General features: G+C 62.9%; 2 protein-coding genes across 5 annotated transcripts; both read right to left on the reverse strand.

Moving 5' to 3' along the window:
- Window positions 1-73: 73 nt before the first annotated feature.
- On the reverse strand, window positions 74-5,157 carry LOC134516981 (PHD finger protein 13-like). 3 transcript variants are annotated; one of them, XM_063337919.1, is made up of 5 exons: window positions 4,928-5,157; window positions 3,257-3,349; window positions 2,475-3,072; window positions 2,154-2,189; window positions 74-2,043 (listed from the first exon to the last, which is right to left on the reverse strand). In XM_063337919.1, the coding sequence occupies exons 1-5, from the start codon at window positions 5,012-5,014 to the stop codon at window positions 1,817-1,819; spliced, it is 1,041 nt and encodes a 346-aa protein (XP_063193989.1). In that variant the 5' UTR covers window positions 5,015-5,157; the 3' UTR covers window positions 74-1,816. The 3 variants fall into 3 exon arrangements, with proteins under 3 accessions (XP_063193989.1, XP_063193988.1, XP_063193990.1); XM_063337918.1 differs by having other exon boundaries at window positions 2,154-2,192; window positions 4,928-5,150; XM_063337920.1 differs by lacking the exon at window positions 4,928-5,157 and adding an exon at window positions 3,941-4,072 and having other exon boundaries at window positions 2,154-2,192.
- Window positions 5,158-5,431: 274 nt separating this feature from the next.
- On the reverse strand, window positions 5,432-16,203 carry ABCF3 (ATP binding cassette subfamily F member 3). Of its 2 annotated transcripts, none has more exons than XM_063337914.1 (21): window positions 16,046-16,203; window positions 15,740-15,887; window positions 15,586-15,665; window positions 15,154-15,206; window positions 13,333-13,430; window positions 13,094-13,216; window positions 12,560-12,826; window positions 12,288-12,368; window positions 11,692-11,751; window positions 11,293-11,349; window positions 11,084-11,106; window positions 10,409-10,464; window positions 10,065-10,265; window positions 9,745-9,821; window positions 9,473-9,517; window positions 8,999-9,131; window positions 8,289-8,377; window positions 7,998-8,089; window positions 7,307-7,439; window positions 6,877-6,964; window positions 5,432-6,245 (listed from the first exon to the last, which is right to left on the reverse strand). In XM_063337914.1, the coding sequence occupies exons 1-21, from the start codon at window positions 16,116-16,118 to the stop codon at window positions 6,087-6,089; spliced, it is 2,136 nt and encodes a 711-aa protein (XP_063193984.1). In that variant the 5' UTR covers window positions 16,119-16,203; the 3' UTR covers window positions 5,432-6,086. The 2 variants fall into 2 exon arrangements, with proteins under 2 accessions (XP_063193984.1, XP_063193983.1); XM_063337913.1 differs by having other exon boundaries at window positions 15,154-15,209.
- Between the last annotated feature and the right edge of the window lie 25 nt (window positions 16,204-16,228).

The raw sequence follows: 16,228 nt of genomic DNA on the forward strand, positions 1-16,228 counted from the left end.
CAGCAGAAGGGGAGCGCTCAGGTCCCAGAGGGATGCGAGACCCGAGGCCACTGAGCTGTGCCACAGCCACCACTGTTATGGCAAAAGTACTTTATTATATACATAAGACTCCAGCCACACTCCACAGGGCAAGGACCAGAATTTGCTATTTTACATATCAATACAAAGTAACTATAAAAACATAAAGCACTTTTGGGGCCCAGGCTTTCCACAGCAGGAGAGAGGCACAGGGACAAGCCTGGGGGCTGCTGCATGATAAGGGGCTGCCCCACGCCCTCCCCCAGCTGTGGTCCCACAGTAACCAGATGTGCAAGTAGGAAAGAACCCAGTTAAGAAATAACGGTCATTGGGACTGGCAAGAGGGGGCTGTCCCAGTGTGGGCAGTGGCATGCCGGGGACTGAGCCGAGTGTCACCAGGACGGGCGCGGGGTCTGCATCCCCCAGGGAAAGTGCAGAAGGCACGTGGGGAGGCTCTTTTGGAGGGGTCTGGAGGTGGGGTCCAGCGGTTGGTGCAGATGGGGGCCCAGGAGATCACACACACACACACACACTGTCCATGGGGGACAGGGACAGGGACAGGCCTTCCACTGCCAAACTCAAGCAGGGGCTGCAGAGAGCACAGCCGGTGTCTCCAGAGCAGCAGTTGCATAGCAGAAGGGGCTCGGGGCCCGCCCATGACAAGTCATTAGGTTTCACTCTACGTGTCCAGGAAAAAAACCCAACTTCTGTGATGGAGGGAGTGCTGGGAAGCAAAGCCCTCCCAGCTCCTGGCTCCATCCAAGCTCAGGTCTCAGCATCCAGCTGGTGTTGAAGCGGATGCTCCACCAGACAGCCCTGCAGGCAGGAGATGGCCACAGGGTACAAAAGCTTCAGTTGTTTTTAACTGGAAAACATGGAAAGCTAACCACAGAGCACTCTCCTGTTCCCCTTCCAAAGGGCTCCCAGCACTGCCACAGCCAGCTCTGAGGAGAACTCCAGTCTCCTACCAGGAATCCCACCTCCCTTCACACAGGAGACCCCAGTACAACTGGAGAACATGAAGCAAGGAGGGCTGCTCAGCAAGAACTGCCTTGGTGATCACCTACTGGAGGATGCCTTTGCTGCTCCTGACCCAACAGGACTACCCTGGGGTCACAGGCACAGCAAACGAGACCAGGAGCACCATGGGCCAGGGGAAGGACCTCCCCTGTCCACCCTGCAAGGCTGGTGAACCAGAGATGGATGGCTCCACCAACACCCCCAAGACGCAGAGCCCCACTCTGCTCCAGGACTGACGTCCCCTCCTGCCCTGGAGAGCAGGACGCTTCATGGAGGGAGCTCCATGGAGCCCTTCGTGGAGGGCTGCACCTACTTGCCGGAGGAGAACTTGGATCACTGGGGCTTGGCCGTCGCAGCCCACGCTAAAGCCTGAGGCAAGGAAAAGGAAAACACTGAGGAGAAAGGACGAAGGGGAGTCACATCTTGGGGTAAGTGTAAGCTTCCACCACACCACAGAAAAACTACTAGGACTAGGTTCTCCTCGGCTGCCCTGGGGAAAGGCACTGAGCCAGCTTTGTGCGAGGACAGGGATGTTCCAGAGTGACCTAGTGCGCAGCTGGACCACCCTCCTTTCCCCCCCACACCTCCAGGGAAACTGAGCTCCGTGGCCAACGCGCCCCCCAGGGAGGACGCACGGGGCAGCTTCCAGCAGTCAGAAGTGCAAGGGGGACAGTCCAGCCCCTCCCTGGCCATCACCGTGCATTGATTGTCTCGCCAAACCGGGCTACGATCTTCGGATTAAAAAGGGGACCCCCGGCCTCCCTGCTCCAGGGGAGCTTCAGTCACAGAAGCGCTTGCGGGGCACCGTCCGAGCTCGGTTCGAGCGGCGAATCTCCTGCTTGGCGTCACGGCACCGCTGGCAGATGAAAACCTCAGGCACGTTGGATTTGCGGATCTTGGCACAAGAGAGGTGGATCCAGGTAGCGCATTCATTGCATTCAATCATGGGCCTCCCGGCGAAGGGCTTCAGGCAGAAGCAGGTGATCAGGTCCCAGGCGTCGTCGTCTGGCCAGGAGAGACAGACACTGGTCAGAAACCACCTCACTGGCTGCTGGCCCGGCTGTGGCCAGACCAGCCAGTTCCACTGGTGCTAAATGGGAGAGCCCCCCACTCACCTTCTGCTTTGGTGTTGGGAGCTGCTGTGAAATCGACTGCTAAAGTTGCAAAAAGGAGAAAAAAAAAAAAAGAAAAGAAAAAATGAAGACCAGATGAGGAAGGTGACCCTACGCCCCACTTCAGACATGTTTCGGGTCTGCACCACTCACTGCAGAACAGAGCTTCCGCAGGGCAGCCAGCTCCCTGCCCTCGGCTCTCCGGTCCTCCCAGGTCAACCCCCGTGCTGGGAAAGGCTTGGGACACCGACAAGCCCTCCCTGGGTGGCTCCAGCTGAGAGACAGACATTTGTCACTGGCCCCCGGGCTCCCGTGGACACTCACCACTGAGCTGGGAGCTGCCTCCGCTCGCATCCTCCCCTTCGCTTTGGTCCAAGGTACTGCAAGCACCGGGGCTTTTCCTCCCTCCGGAGCAGGGTCCGTGCTCCTGCAGCTGAGGATCATCTCCCGCTGGCTTCTCGGCCCCCTGCGCTCCATGCGTCCAGTCCTTCTCCTCCTTCATCAGCTCCTCCAGGAGGGAGGGGGGCTGGGGGTCCCCAGCCGGGCTGAGGGAAGGCTCCGGGAGCTGCTGTCTCACGGGGGGCACCCGTCCCTCCAGCGCAGCCAGCTCCCTCGCCCCGTCCGGCTCTGCCCCGGTGCCCAGCGGCTCCCTCTTCACCTCCTGCTCCAAAACCAGTTTCTTTGCTGGCGGTTTCTTCCGTTTGGTCTGCGGGGGCCGGGCGCCGTAGAAGCCGTCAGGGAAGGCAGGGTAGGGCAGGAGGAGGCCGCTCTCCACAGCCCCCCCGGCGGCATCCCTGCTCCTCCCGTCATCCCCCAGGACGTGGCAGTCGGAGGAGTGGGACGAGGCCCAGCTCTCGCTGTCCTGCGTGCTCCCCGTGCTGTTCGGGGGGCTCATGCTGCCTCCGCGGGCCCAGGGCTCGTTCTGCAAGGGGGGCAAGACACAGGGCTAGCACAGGGAACGGCAGCACAGGCGTTCAGGGAGCGAGGAGGAAGGGGCTAGGGCTGGAAAACACGCTCCAGGAGAGGAACTGGGAGCTGGGTCTGCAGGTGGCAGGAGCCCAGAGGATCCCGTCGTTTTCAGAGGAGCACCCCACACACCCGCTCACCTCGTCGGGGTAGGGGATGTAGCCCGCGTAGGCCAGAACGAAGGTGCAGAACTGGTTGAAGTCCTCCACGGTTCTCTGTCGCTTCTGCGACGGCTGCAACAAACGCCACGTGTCGATTAAACCCCCCGGACGCCCCCTCCCCGGCTGAGCGACACCCAGCCCCCGACCAGTCACCCAAGCACCCACCCTCCCCAAACCCCAGGACGGACAGAAGCAGCCCCTCCCTGTAAAACCCAGATCACTGGGAGGGGGGGGGAACCACAGTGATGACGCGAAGGGACACCCAGCGATGGGACACCCAGGGAGCGCGGCAGCCGCCCGGCAGCGGTGACTCAGAGCCGGGAGCCCCGGTGCGGGGGACGCCTCCCGCGGCTGACTGGGACCCGAGGGAGCCGGGAGCGGGGCGGTGGTGGGGGGATGCCCAGCGATTTGGGCTTCCACGGCCGCCGAGGGGCCAGCGCAGGAGCCCGGCCCCGCTCGGGACAAGGTCCGGGGGACCCCGGCGACACTGGGGCCAGGGGCGGAGGAGCAGAGGCACCCCCTCCGGCGGCTCCGGGGACCGCGGGGGGACCGCGGTGCCGGGCTCACAGCCGCCCCCTCCCCGCGGGGCGGCGGCCGGGTCCCCCCGGGGCGGTCCCCCCGGACCTCCCCCCCCCCGCCGCCGCCCGTCCCCGCGCCGGGCACCTGATGGCTCCCAAGATGGCGCCGCGCTCCCTGTCCTGCCCCGACCGGCCGCCGGGGAGGGGGGGCGACACCCCCCCTGCGGGACCCCCCGCCCCCGGAACCGGCACGCAGCGGCTCCCCCCCTCGCACGCCTACAGCCCCGCACCCCCCCGCCCGGCACGCGCACGGCACCGCCGGCCACGCAGGTCCCCCCGCGCCACCCCCCGCACCCCGGCACCATCCCTCCCCCCCCCGCACCCACGGCCGCCCCCCGAGCGCTCCTCGCACACACAGAGACAGCCCCCCCCCCAGCCCCCCGCGGACAGACACACACACAGCCCCCCCCGGGGACGGACACACACACACAGCCCCCCCCCTCCCGCCCGGACACAGGCACACACCGGCCCCCGCACACACACAGCGATCCGCCCCCCCCCGCGCACGCACACACACACACACAGGCCCCCGCACACACACAACACAGGCAGCGATCCCCCCCCCCGCACACACACAACACACGCAGCGATCCCCCCCCCCGCACACACACAACACACGCAGCGATCCCCCCCCCCGCACACACACAACACACGCAGCGATCCCCCCCGCACACACACAACACACGCAGCGATCCCCCCCCGCACACAGAGCGCCGTCCCGCAAAGCCCTCGACCCCCATCAGCGCGCGCACACACACGCGGAGGAGCCCCCCCCCCCCAGACGCGCGCACACACACACACTGAGACCCCCCCGGCTCGCACACGTCCCCTACACACAGCCCCCCTCGGACACGCGCACAGAGAGCCCCCCCCCAGCCTCCCCCGCGCACCCCCACACAGAGCCCCCCCTCTCCCCGCACGCCCCCAGCCTCCCACACACACAGAGCCCCCCCCGCCCTCCTCAGCCTCCCTCAGGCACCCCCCCGCGCAGAGCGCCGTCCCGCAAAGCCCTCGGCACACGGCCCCCCCCGGACGCACGCACGCGGGGAGGAGGCCCCCCCGCCCCGCTCACCTCCTCGGCGCCGGGGGAGCCGGGGCTGGGCACGGGGCTGCCGCCCGCCGCGCGCCCCCCGCCCGCCGCCTCCCCGCCCTGCCTCATGCCGCGCGCCGCACCGGCCTGCCCCGCCCGCCGCGCGCCGCCGCGCCGGCCGGGGGCGGACACCGGGGCCTGCACCGGGGGGCGGGGCTCCCGGCACCGGGACACCGCCACACCCCCGCCGGTGGGCAGCCGGGCCACCGCACCCCCCCGGGGGTCCCCGCTCTGTCCCCCCTCCCCCCCCCCCAGCCCGGTTTCCCGCAGCCCCCAAACCACAATCGGATCCCAGCTAACGCCCAACGCCGGCCTCGCCCCCTGCCCCCCCCCGGGAAACAACCCGCCCCGGCGCCAGCCTCCCCCCGCACCCCGGGGGAGACATTTAATCCGCTGAGACCCAATAAAAGCACGGCGCGTCCCCCCGCCACCCCCCCCCGTTCAACCCCCGCAGCCCCCCCCCAGGAAAGGCGAGCGCTGCACCCATTGCTGCGTCCGGGGTTTATTCGCCCCGCGGCAGGCTGGGGGGGGAACCAGCAGCCCCCCAGGAGGGGAAGGCGGGCAGCGGGGCGGGGGGCAGCGGGCGTCCCAGGCGCAGCCGGGCACGACAGACACCGGCCCCGGGGGGACCACGGGCCACGGAGCCCCCCCCCCCCCGCCCAGGGGCCGGGGAAGGGGCAGGGGACGCGTTTAGCAGCAAAGGCCTCGGGACGGTGGCATGTGATGGAGCCCGACGTGTTCGGCCAGTTAAACACAAAAAGAACCAAAAAGAAAGAAAAAGGCAGAGGGGGAAGCGAAGAAACATGGAGAACAGCTCCTCTCCCGCCCTCCAGAGCACGGAGTTAGACCCGGGGGGGGGTCAGGTCGTGACACCCCCTCCCCTCCTCTCGCAGAGCAGCAGCCCCAGGCACAGCCCTCCCAGTCTGCCCAGTGCTGGGCACAGCCTTCCCAGTCCGCCCGGTGCCGGGCTCCCGCTGCCTCGTGGTCCCCGCGCCCGGCCGGGGGGGAGAGCCGTTCGGGGGGCAGTTCGATGGCACGCTGAGGGTCCATGCGGGTGGCAGCGTCCTCGTCACTCTGCCAGGCACGTTGGATGGAGCCGAGGCGGGCGAGCTCCCGGCCCCGGCGCGGTCCGGCTCCCCCCTCATAGGAACCCCTCCTTGCGGAACTGCTCCCGCAGGATGTCCCTGTACTGGTCGAAGCCGCCCTCGATGCGGGTGACGGTGCCGTCCTCGCACACCCACAGCTCCTGGCACACCAGGCGGATGAAGCGCTCATCGTGGGACACCAAAATCAGACCACCCTGCCAACAGGAGCGGGAAAAGGGGACTCAGCGGGGCACAGCCCTGGGCACAGCGCAGGCGGCATCTGCAGCACAGGAGGGGCAAGTGCCGGGATCGCTACTGGCTCTCCAGGTCCCCGACAAGTGCGGGGACGGAGATTCCAGGCAGAGTCAGCGACAGTGAAAAGGCGGCTGGACAAGGCCCCAGGCAACCTCAATCAAGCTTTTGTTTCACAGTAAAACTGCCCCAACCCAGGCAATGATAAAACAGTAAGAACAAGACTGATCGCAGTGGTACCCAGAGGCTGTGTCTTTGGAGACCAGCTGTAAGTTGTGCCTAAGAAGCAAGTGGCCCTGAGGCACCGCACGCAGCACAGGAGAAGCCACAGGGTGCAGGTGACTGGCCAGGATGGGGGACAAGGTGCTCTCTGGTCTGCTCTTGCCTCTCTCGGCCACCCTCAGCCAAAGCCAGCAAGTGAAACAAACCACCAGGACGGGTGGCTAAGGCAGAAATGCGACTGGCTCTTCCCAACGCGTGTCTTGGGCTGGAAGCCATCCCTGGCCTTGGACTGTCGCCCCCGGCTGACAGAGTGAGGAACCCATGCGGGAGGGAGCATCCGCACGAGAGGAGATCCCACCCAGGGAGCCTTACCCGGAACTTGTTCAGTGCCTTTGCCAGCGCCTCGATGGTCTCCATGTCCAGGTGATTTGTCGGCTCATCCAGGATGTAGAAGTTTGGACTGGAAGAGAAGACGGCTCTGAGCGTGCACTGGAGCAGGCCTGCGCTGGGACCCCCACCAGGCTGCTGCCTTAGCCGTGAAACGCCACAGCCACCCACATTTGCCCCGAGATTGGCATTGCCCAGCTCCAGGGACACCTCTTTTCCCCGTGAGCCCAACGCGGCAGGAGAAAGCCACCTTCCACATCGTCCCACCAGGGTGGCAACCTCCCTCCCCAAAAAAGGCCCCAGGACAAGCCTTCCGTGGGGCAACGGAGAGTCCCTGGATGCCCACATCCTCCTGGTGAAGCAGGATCCGGGGATGGAGCTGTGCAAAAGTTAACAACATCTGGGAGAAAATTACCAGGACATAGTCATCTGGGCGAAGGCCACGCGGCTCTTCTGACCTCCAGACAGGCTGGCCACGGGACGCACAGCCAGCTCCCCCGAGACACCATAGCTCCCCAGATGATGCCGGTACTCCTCTTCCGTCTTCCCTGCAGGAGCGTGTCACAACATAGCCATGGCACATCCAGGGTGACACAGGACCCCGGTGCCTCAGCCCCCCAGGCCAGCGCGGCGGGGAGGAACCCAGCAGCCGCTTCCAGGCAATTCCCTCCCAAGCAGGGGGTTTGTGGGAAAACCTGACTGACGCAATCGGAACAGGGGCTGCAGGGCTGGTGACTGACCCCAGGCTGCCCCCAATTCCCTGTCACCACCTGTTAAGTGGAGAAGGGAGCAGGAGGTTTTGGAAGCTGGGAAAGGGGGAGCCAGTGCTCGTTCTGTGCCTGGCAGGAAAGTGGGTCATCTGCCTCCAAAACCCGGCCACGGTGGGGCACCAGCCCGCCGACCACCCCTGCACAACCAGCACGGCTTCTCACGGCTGGTGTGCTGAACCGGTGCTGGAGGTGGAGATTCAACCCAGAGCAGGCGGTGTCCCTTAAGGACCGAGGTGACAGAACCTCTGCCCAGGGCCACGGAACAAATCAACGGTGCTCTGTGCATGGCAAAGGAGACCTCCATGTCCCACATCTCCTGGGATCTCCAAAACTCACCTGGGAACTTCCTTGCCAGCAACTCGACAGCACTGATGTTCAAGTCCAGCTGATCCACGTGGTGCTGGCTGAAATAACCGATCTTTAGGTTTCTGCAGAATGAGAAGAGCAACGGGGAGCTGGTACCAGGCCCCGCGACCATGGCGCTTGCAGGAAGGGGGGCATATGCGTGGGTGTGCAGGACCCACCCCCATATCCCTGTCACCTGGGCAGCCACCACTCCAGAGCACAGCCCAGAAGCCCTCCAGCTGCACCATTCCTCCCAGTCCCCCAGCCCTTCCTACCAGGTACCTGTGAGCGTGTCTGATCCCTCTGACTGGTGCCAGCTCCCCCATTAAGATCTTTAGCATGGTCGACTTGCCAGCTCCGTTTTCCCCAACCTAGAGAAGCAGCAGCAGCATTGGAGAACGTGAAACCCATGAAGGTACTTTGGAGCGTGGGGCAGCAATCAGGGAATTTTGGCTCGCTTGGAGAATCACACAGCGGAGGCGGCCAGAACGAGAGTCTAACCAGCGGCTCCAGCTGCGTTTCTATCAGTGAGGAGCTGCACAGACAGCAGTGCTAGAGGATGTCCCCTCCCCAGCCCTCCAGCCTAAGGATTACTTGGCCCCAGCCTCATTCGCAAGCAAATAACATCTCTCTGCTGTCCCATCCAGCATGGCAGGAGCCCCCACCACATGCCGCTGTCGTCAGCTAATTAACAGTTACAGAAAAGATGGACCCACTCTCTTCTCAGAGGTGCCCAGTGAAAGGGTGAAGGGCAACAGGCAGAAGTCACAAATTCTAATCGGTATTAGGAAAAATGTTCCTCGTAATGAGGATGATCAAATGCTGCAATGGGACCAAGAGGAATGGGAGAAACATTCCTCCCTGGAAACATCCAAAATTCAACTGGACAAGGAGGACCTGAGCAACCTGACCTAACATCAAAGCTGGCCCTGATTCCAGCAGGGCCCTCCCAAGGTCCCTTGTAGCCACCGTTATTCTGCAACTCCACATACCACACAGATGCGGGACTCCAGGTCAGCAGAGACGGAGAGGGAACGAAAGATGTAGTGACTTGGGTCATAACAGAAGTCTACTTCGTCTAGCTGCAGGATCGGGGGGGAGAACTTCTCAAAACCATCAGGGAACCTGGGAAGGCAGGAAGAGGTGAGAGACGTCCAGGAACTTCAGACACCCTGTTCCCGACCCCCACCGGGACAACCGCTGCAACCCCCAGGTGGGAAGGAGGGCTCCCTGCCATGCAGGGCCTCTGGGAAGGATGGTCACAAGAAGAGGGGACAGATCAGTCTTGGCAGCCTTGGCCCCAGGAGGGAACCCAACACAAACGTGGGGGCCTGTCTGGGCTCCCTGTCAGAGTAAGGCTGGCCCATGGGAAGGGGTGGTTGTTCCAGCCGGGACGGGACCCAGGAGGAGCTCACATCAGAAACGGAGCCAGGCACCCTCCAAGCAAGGGCTCAGGGGACACTTACTTCATGACCACCTCAGACTCCTTGTCCACAGGTTTCAGCTCTGGCCTGCAAGAAGAGGAGATGGGTAACCGAGATGCCTTGCACTGGGGGTCTGTTCCCACACCAGAAACCCAGACAGTCTTCAGTTCTCCAATGCCTCATCCTGGCCAAAGCCTCTGGACCAGAGACAGAGCACCCAAAGCCCAAACCATCCCGGTACCACCCAGGCACCTTCAGAACCCCCGTTCACTGTCCCCTCCCCGCCTCCAGAGAGGAGCGGGACAGGCACTCACAGCTTCTCCAGCAGCTTGAGCTTGCTCTGCACTTGGGATGCCCGGTTGGCATTGTAGCGAAAGCGGTCAATGAAAACCTACAAGAGAGAAAAGCATCAGCACGCTGCAGGTCCTCTTCAGCCCCAGCCACCCCGCTCTGCTGCCAAGCCTCCTGCAACAACAGAGACACGTCCATGGGTCACTGAAAGGCCAAACAGCAGAAAAAACTCCAAGAGCAGAGATTACTGGAAGCAGGGAGGCTTGGAGGGTTCACTAGAAGCGTGGAGAGTGGGACAAGGCTGGGAGAAGAGTGTCGCAGCACTACTGGCTTCTTCTAGTACCTGGATGTGCTCGCGGTACTGCTGCTGGGCTTCGTACTCTCGCTGCTGGTTCTTCAGCCGTTCCTCCTTGATCTTCATGAAGTTCTCAAAGTCCCCGCGGTACGTGTCCAGCCGCTGAGAGTGCAGGTAGATGATGTCTGTGGCCACCGCGTTCAGGAAGTTCCTGTCGTGGGACACCACGAGGATGGTCGACTGCCAGGTCTGGAGGAGACAGCAAGAGGGAGGCCTGAGCATCGTCAAGCCAGAGCGCAGGGCTTGTTCCCACCACCCAGCAAGGCGAGACACCAGCCTGGAGGACATCTCCGTCCCTCGCTCTGTCCCGGGGCTTCCTGGCCACCCCCTACCTGCAGGTAGGTCTCCAGCCACAAAATGGCCCTCACGTCCAGCATGTTCGTTGGCTCTGCGGGAAGGGAAAGAGGCAGGGAGGTCAGGAGGGATGGGGACGGCTGGATTATTCTTTTTTACACAGGACAGGCTAGAGATCAGCATCACGGAGGAAGAGACCCTGCGTGGGGACCTGACTCCACAGCCGAGGGGACTCACGCCCGTGGGGTGCGCTGAGGCAGGGGGGTCTGGGGGCCGAGGCTCGGACGGGGACGCTCCCCCCACCCCATACTGGTACCTGGGCACTGGTGCCCAGCGGCAGCGCCTCACACAAACCCGCCAGCCAGGGTGGGCACCCCCCATGGAGCCAGCCCAGTGCCGGGGTCACCCCCTGCGGTGAAGGGACCCCCGGGATGGGCCGGCAGCCAGGGCCCACGGCAGGGCCGGCAGAGGGACTGCTTGGGGCGCGGCGACAGGCAGAGCCCCCAGCTGGGGCATGGGGCAGAGCTCTGCTGAGTGCCGTGCAGGCGGCCCCCCCAGCGCTTCCCCGCAGCGCCCACAGCCCTGCCAGCACTGCCCTGTCACGCAGGGCTATTTTGGGCGGGCAGCTAAAGGCCACAGCGTGTTCCCAACCCCAGCAAGGGCACAGGCAGGCCTGGCCGTGGAGTCGGAGGGGACTCATGGTATCGACTTACCATCCAGCAGAAGGAGATCTGGCCTAGGAAAAACCAGACACGGGTATCAGAAGCAAAAAGAGCACAGGGTCAGTGCAGAGCGCGTTTCACCGCACACACGGAGCTGTGATGCCCCCAACGCTCCGCACCCCCAGAGCCAAGAGGAGCCCCGGGCAGCACGCCTGCACCTCGCAGCACAGACCCCATGGCGTGAAGGCCTGGACACCAACCTGGCAAACAGGGCTCTGGCTAAGGCCAGCCTCATTCTCCAGCCTCCGGAAAACTCTCTGAGGAGAGAAGAGGTTGCAGAGAGGGGTTACTGCTTAACACAGAACGACTCTGTGTTCGCCTGCCAGGCTCCCTGCTCCCCCGCTGCCCTTTCAGCTCTGCTGTCACCCCGAAACTGTGTGTCCCCGCAGAGACCTCGGGCACAGCACGAGAACCATGGTCCAGCAGGCCGGTGGCTTGGCTCCCTCGGGGCAGGAGACCGCATTGGGAGGGCAGGAACAGACCTTCACCCTTCCCCAGGGCTCCCCTCCCTCACAGCCACAGCGGTGCCTGGGGGCTCACCAGCAGCGGCGTCTCCCCAGACCCGTTTCTGTCTCGATACCCAGAACCTGGAGACTTACTTGGTTGTCTGTTGTTGCATCTTTGCATTAAAGCCCAGCCCAGCGAGAATGACGGATGCCCTGGGGAAAAAGAGAGGGAACTGGAACCCAGCTACAGCATCCAGACGCACAGCACAGTCTGAGGCCCTGGACCCACAGTCACCCCGGGGACGCTGCTGCGCGGTTTAAGGCCATTCTGGCACAGGAAAACTTCCCTGCAGGCCCAAGAGCAGCACTTGGCTGGGAAATGCAGCCCAAGAGAGCACAGCATCCACGTGAAGTCCTAGATTCGCAAGAAGCTTTCAGCTCTTTGGCCAGGAAGAGAGTCGCTACCACCAACATCCCAGAAAAATTCCCCAGACCACCAGGAACCTGAGGAGGTCTGAGAGGAGCAGCAGCAACAATGCAAGTCACTTGGGGCCAAAAAATTCCCTCCAGCTTCAGGGGGAAGCTCGACTACTCCTAGCCCAGCAGAGCTGTGACAGAAGAAGAGACAAGGAGCAGCAGGGAGAGCGCCCTGTCCTCACAGCCTGGATCCCAGGGCCACGGCATCACCCTTCCATGCCCCATACCGCTGCCCACGGCAACAAACAGCGGTGTCCGCAGGGCTGTCTCACCTTGCTGGGGCCTTGTCTGCCTCAATCTCCTCCAGCTTCGCGTAGATCTCTGACAGCCTGGCACCTTCTGTCCCTTCTCCCCTGGGGTGGGACAAAGAGGAGCATGTGGGACTGACGAGGGTTAGGGTTTGGATGCTGGTGGAGGCCGATCTCCCCAAGCAAGAGGTAGCCCAGCCCTGCTGGAGCCCTCCATTTAAAGGGAGAGACCTCAGAATGAGACCTCGTGGTCCAGAAGCCGCAGAAGGGCTGGAAACCCACCAGCAACGTCTCACCTGCCGGCATTAATCTTATCCGTCAGATCCCTCTCCTCCCGCAGCAGGCTCTCGCGAGTGGTATCACACTCCAGCACACTCTGCAGCGCTGGCGTCTCGTCCCCTGCCACCTCCTGTTCCACATGGAGGATGCTGATGTGCGAGGGGATGCGCAGGCTCCGGCTGGCAATCATCTTCAGCAGCGTAGTCTTCCCCAGCCCGTTCCTGCCCACCAGCCCATAGCGTCGTCCAAATGCCAGGTTCAGGTCTGCTCCCGCCAGTAGGACACTGAAGCAAGGGAACAGGCAGGTCAGGGCTGCCCCACGGAGAGGGAAATAACCGGCAGCCGCCTGCCCCAACCGTATTTCAGGCTGTGCTGGGGCCACACAACCATCACAGACTTCTCCAGCCCAAAGCCAACGGGGTCAGGTGCCCACCTTGCTTCCTCACCCTTCCCACGTCCTCTGTCACTTCCCACCACTCTCCAGACGAGTCTCAGTGACCCACAGCCCAAAGCCCAGCCAAGATCTGTCCCACCTCCCCACCCGCACTCACCGCTCACCGAAGGACACATCGAAGTTCTCGACGCGCACATCATACGACTTGTTCTTGCCTGATGACTCCATGCGAGTCTCCTTCTTGCTGGCAGCTTGGCTGGCAGAAGCCTCCTCAAGGACCCTGCGGGCAGGCAGAAGACGGAGAAGGGGGCTCAACCATAAAGCTCTGGTACAGCCAGATCCCAGCCACGCTCAGCAGAGCGCGACGGGGATACCTGAGGCGCCCTCCGTACTCACAGAGGGCCAGATGTCTTCAGGGAATCCCGCTCCATCCTCTTGTCCTGCTTGGCTTTCAGCCTGGCTTCTGCCTTCTCCAGTTTCTTGGCATTCACCATCTGGGGCACAAAGCAGAGAGTTTAAAGAAGAGAAAGCAACTTCAGCAAAAGCACCAGAAACCCAACTCCAGGAGGCAGGACATGGGAACTGGGACAGATTCAAGTGCGTTTTGAAGAAGCTAATCAGGCCAGGAAATCAATTCAGGAATGAAGTCCTAAATCAACTGCTCACGCACAACGGTTCTGCCTCAGCAAGGCAGAGGGTTTGGCTGACCCTAACGTACGGCCACTTTCTCTAGTTCCAGGGACCTGGGTCAGCCCAGTCGCTTCAACAGCAGCAACCTGCTACCCCAATGCCTCCTCCGCTAGACCCTACGCCCACCCTTGTTCTGGACCACCAGGCACGTTAAACTTTAGCCAGTTTGGAACAAACTCGGCTTACGCAGTGGATCAATCAAGACAGAGACAAAAAGCATTTAATTAAACCTGAGGGCAAGAAGGAGCCAAGCGTTTTAATCTGGCCTCTGGTCTTGGCCAGGCTCTCAGCCCACTCCAACTTATTCCTGTGTCAAGTCAAATATTTGTGGCTGACCAAGAACACTCCTAGGTATTTCTAGGCAACTCTACAGCCACCGGAGCACGTTACAGCCCTGCATGCTAGACTGAAGAGCGTCTTGTTACTGGAGCTGTGACCCCGTACCTACAGATGGACTGAGTCACTCTGTAAACTATACCGAGCTCCCTCAATCTCCCCATAAGACATGTCCTCCAGAACTTGAGAGGCCTCCCGAGGCCTCCTCTGAATCGTCTCCAATTTTTCTGAAGATCCTTTTTGAGTTGCAGACATGGGAGCCAGAGAGCAAACCCAGCAGCAACAACTCCAGTGCCAAAACCAGCAACAGCTGCCAGCTTTCGCTTAAGACTCCCTTTCAGACACATGGGGACCACGTTAGGTCTCAGCTTCCTGGCGAGGGGTTCTCATCCTCCACTCATTACCCCAGGAAGGGAGAGCTCTACAAGACACCAGCCTGGTAGAGAGACTGCCCACCCAGTACAGCAACCGCCGTCCTTGCTCTGCAGATGCACAACCGCTTCTCCCCATACTCAGACTTTGACAGGTCCCTCCTGGGCAGCTACGCCTGTCATCGGCAAAGATGTTCTGACTTCCTCCAGATCACAGACCGTAACTGCTTCCAGACCTCTCCACTCCTGATCTTATTTCTCAAACCAGGACAACCCACAGCCATTTTTGAAGCTGGGCTTAAAACCTCCCCACAGCAGCTCTCTGGAAAACAGCTGCTCCGTGCTAACTCCGCACCTGTAACATCCAACATCTAACCATTACCCAGGATTTTCTCTCTCATTGCATATGGCGAGACGTCATCCTCAATTAGCTGTAGAGGCTACTCCTCAATTGGCCTTGCTGTAGAGGCCAAAGGTCCTCGTGAAAGTCAGAGAACCTGCACTCGGAGCACCACCACTGCATCATCCACACTTTGAAGCTCATTAAAAAGTTATAGCAAAATAGAACTCATCAAATTAATAAGCCGTTAACTCTTGTTGAGCCTCTTCATCACAGCAAGGTCGAGTTTCCCAAATTACAGTGAACCTGACGAGGAGGAGCAGCATCCCCACTGCTGCGTCCCTACCCATGACGACCGCCCGTCCCGGCTGCCCTCCGGGGGCGAGGTGACCGGAGCAGGGTAGGACACCTGCAGCCCCACGCGTTAGTTGCTCCCACCACATCTGCTGGCTTAGGAACGCGGGGATGGCCCCCACTCACCGAGGTCTGGCCTCTCTTCAGCAGCAGCCCGGGCAGCAGGTCCGTGCCGGCGTCTGCTGCAAGAAGACGTTGGGTTGGGTTGTGCTGATGATCCCGTGCTCCAGGGAGACCCCACCAAGAGCTGCCTTAAGGGCTGCTCACGACCAGGCAGGACTGCCCCTCTCCCAGGGGGACCAAAGGGTGGCTCCTCTCCTTCCACCCCTGCTTGCCCTGCGGCAGCCAGGTGCTGCTGGCCACAGCTCAGCAGCGGGAAGAGAAAGCGGGGTGCAGCTGCGAGGGGGGGCCCAGGGGCGCAGGGAACCGCTCCCGAGGCCCAGCGAGCACACGCCCAACGCCCCGGGCCCATCCTCGCCGCCCGTGCCCTGACAGCAGGACGGGAGCTGCTGGGGGGGGACAGCGTGTGGCTGGGGGTCGCCGGTGGGTGTCACTCACCGTATCCGTCAGTGATTTGGGAGAGCTGGATGGGGGCGTCCAGCAGCACCTGGCTGCAGCGCTGGGCCCGGCCCTCGTCCCTGCGGGAGAGGAGAAGGAGGGTGAGGGGGCCGGGGGTGAGGGGCCCGGGGGTGAGGGGCGGGGGGGCCCTTACAGCTGCAGGGTGTTGAAGAGGCGCTGGCAGATGTCCCTGATAGCGCCCTCGTCCTTGGCATCCTGCGACACCTCCCGCAGCAGCTCCCCCACCGCCTCCACCAGCTCGTCCACCGACTCGAAGTCGGCCCCGTCGCCGTGCAGGATCCCTGTAGGCACAGGGACACCGCCATGCACACCCCGCCGCTGTCGCGACGGACGGCCGCCTGTCGCGACGCGGCCGGCAGGGGGCACCCGCCTGCTCCCCCTCCCCCGACGCCTGTCGCGACATGCGGCGGGGCGGGAGGCCCGTCGCGCCGCCGCTCACCCGTCACGTAAGCGAAGACCTCGCCGTCCAGGTCGGGGAACTCGCTGCGGAGGATGTCGGCGCAGGAGGCCATGGCGGGGCGCAGCGCGGCCCGGCCGCCGCCGGCAGCCCGGACCCGCGCAGGGGCGGAAGGCCCGGCGCGCGCGGGGGCTGCCGGGAAGGAGGCGGGCGGCCGCCATGCAC

This window comes from Chroicocephalus ridibundus, chromosome 6, assembly GCF_963924245.1.
Source record: "Chroicocephalus ridibundus chromosome 6, bChrRid1.1, whole genome shotgun sequence".
In the NCBI taxonomy this organism is placed as follows: domain Eukaryota; kingdom Metazoa; phylum Chordata; class Aves; order Charadriiformes; family Laridae; genus Chroicocephalus; species Chroicocephalus ridibundus.

Bases quoted from the DNA above. Each gene is read 5' to 3' on its own strand.
- ABCF3 (XM_063337913.1), bottom strand. From the start codon at position 16,118: ATGGCCTCCTGCGCCGACATCCTCCGCAGCGAGTTCCCCGACCTGGAC. The intron at 15,888-16,045 runs GTGAGCGGCGGC...CTGTGCCTACAG, and splicing joins GGTCTTCGCTTACGTGACGG to GGATCCTGCACGGCGACGGG. The intron at 13,217-13,332 runs GTGAGTACGGAG...GCCTGCCCGCAG, and splicing joins CTGAAGACATCTGGCCCTCT to GGTCCTTGAGGAGGCTTCTG.
- LOC134516981 (XM_063337918.1), bottom strand. From the start codon at position 5,014: ATGAGGCAGGGCGGGGAGGCGGCGGGCGGGGGGCGCGCGGCGGGCGGC. The intron at 3,350-4,927 runs GTGAGCGGGGCG...CGTTTGTTGCAG, and splicing joins GCTCCCCCGGCGCCGAGGAG to CCGTCGCAGAAGCGACAGAG. The intron at 2,044-2,153 runs GTGAGTGGGGGG...TCTCCTGGCCAG, and splicing joins TCCCAACACCAAAGCAGAAG to ACGACGACGCCTGGGACCTG.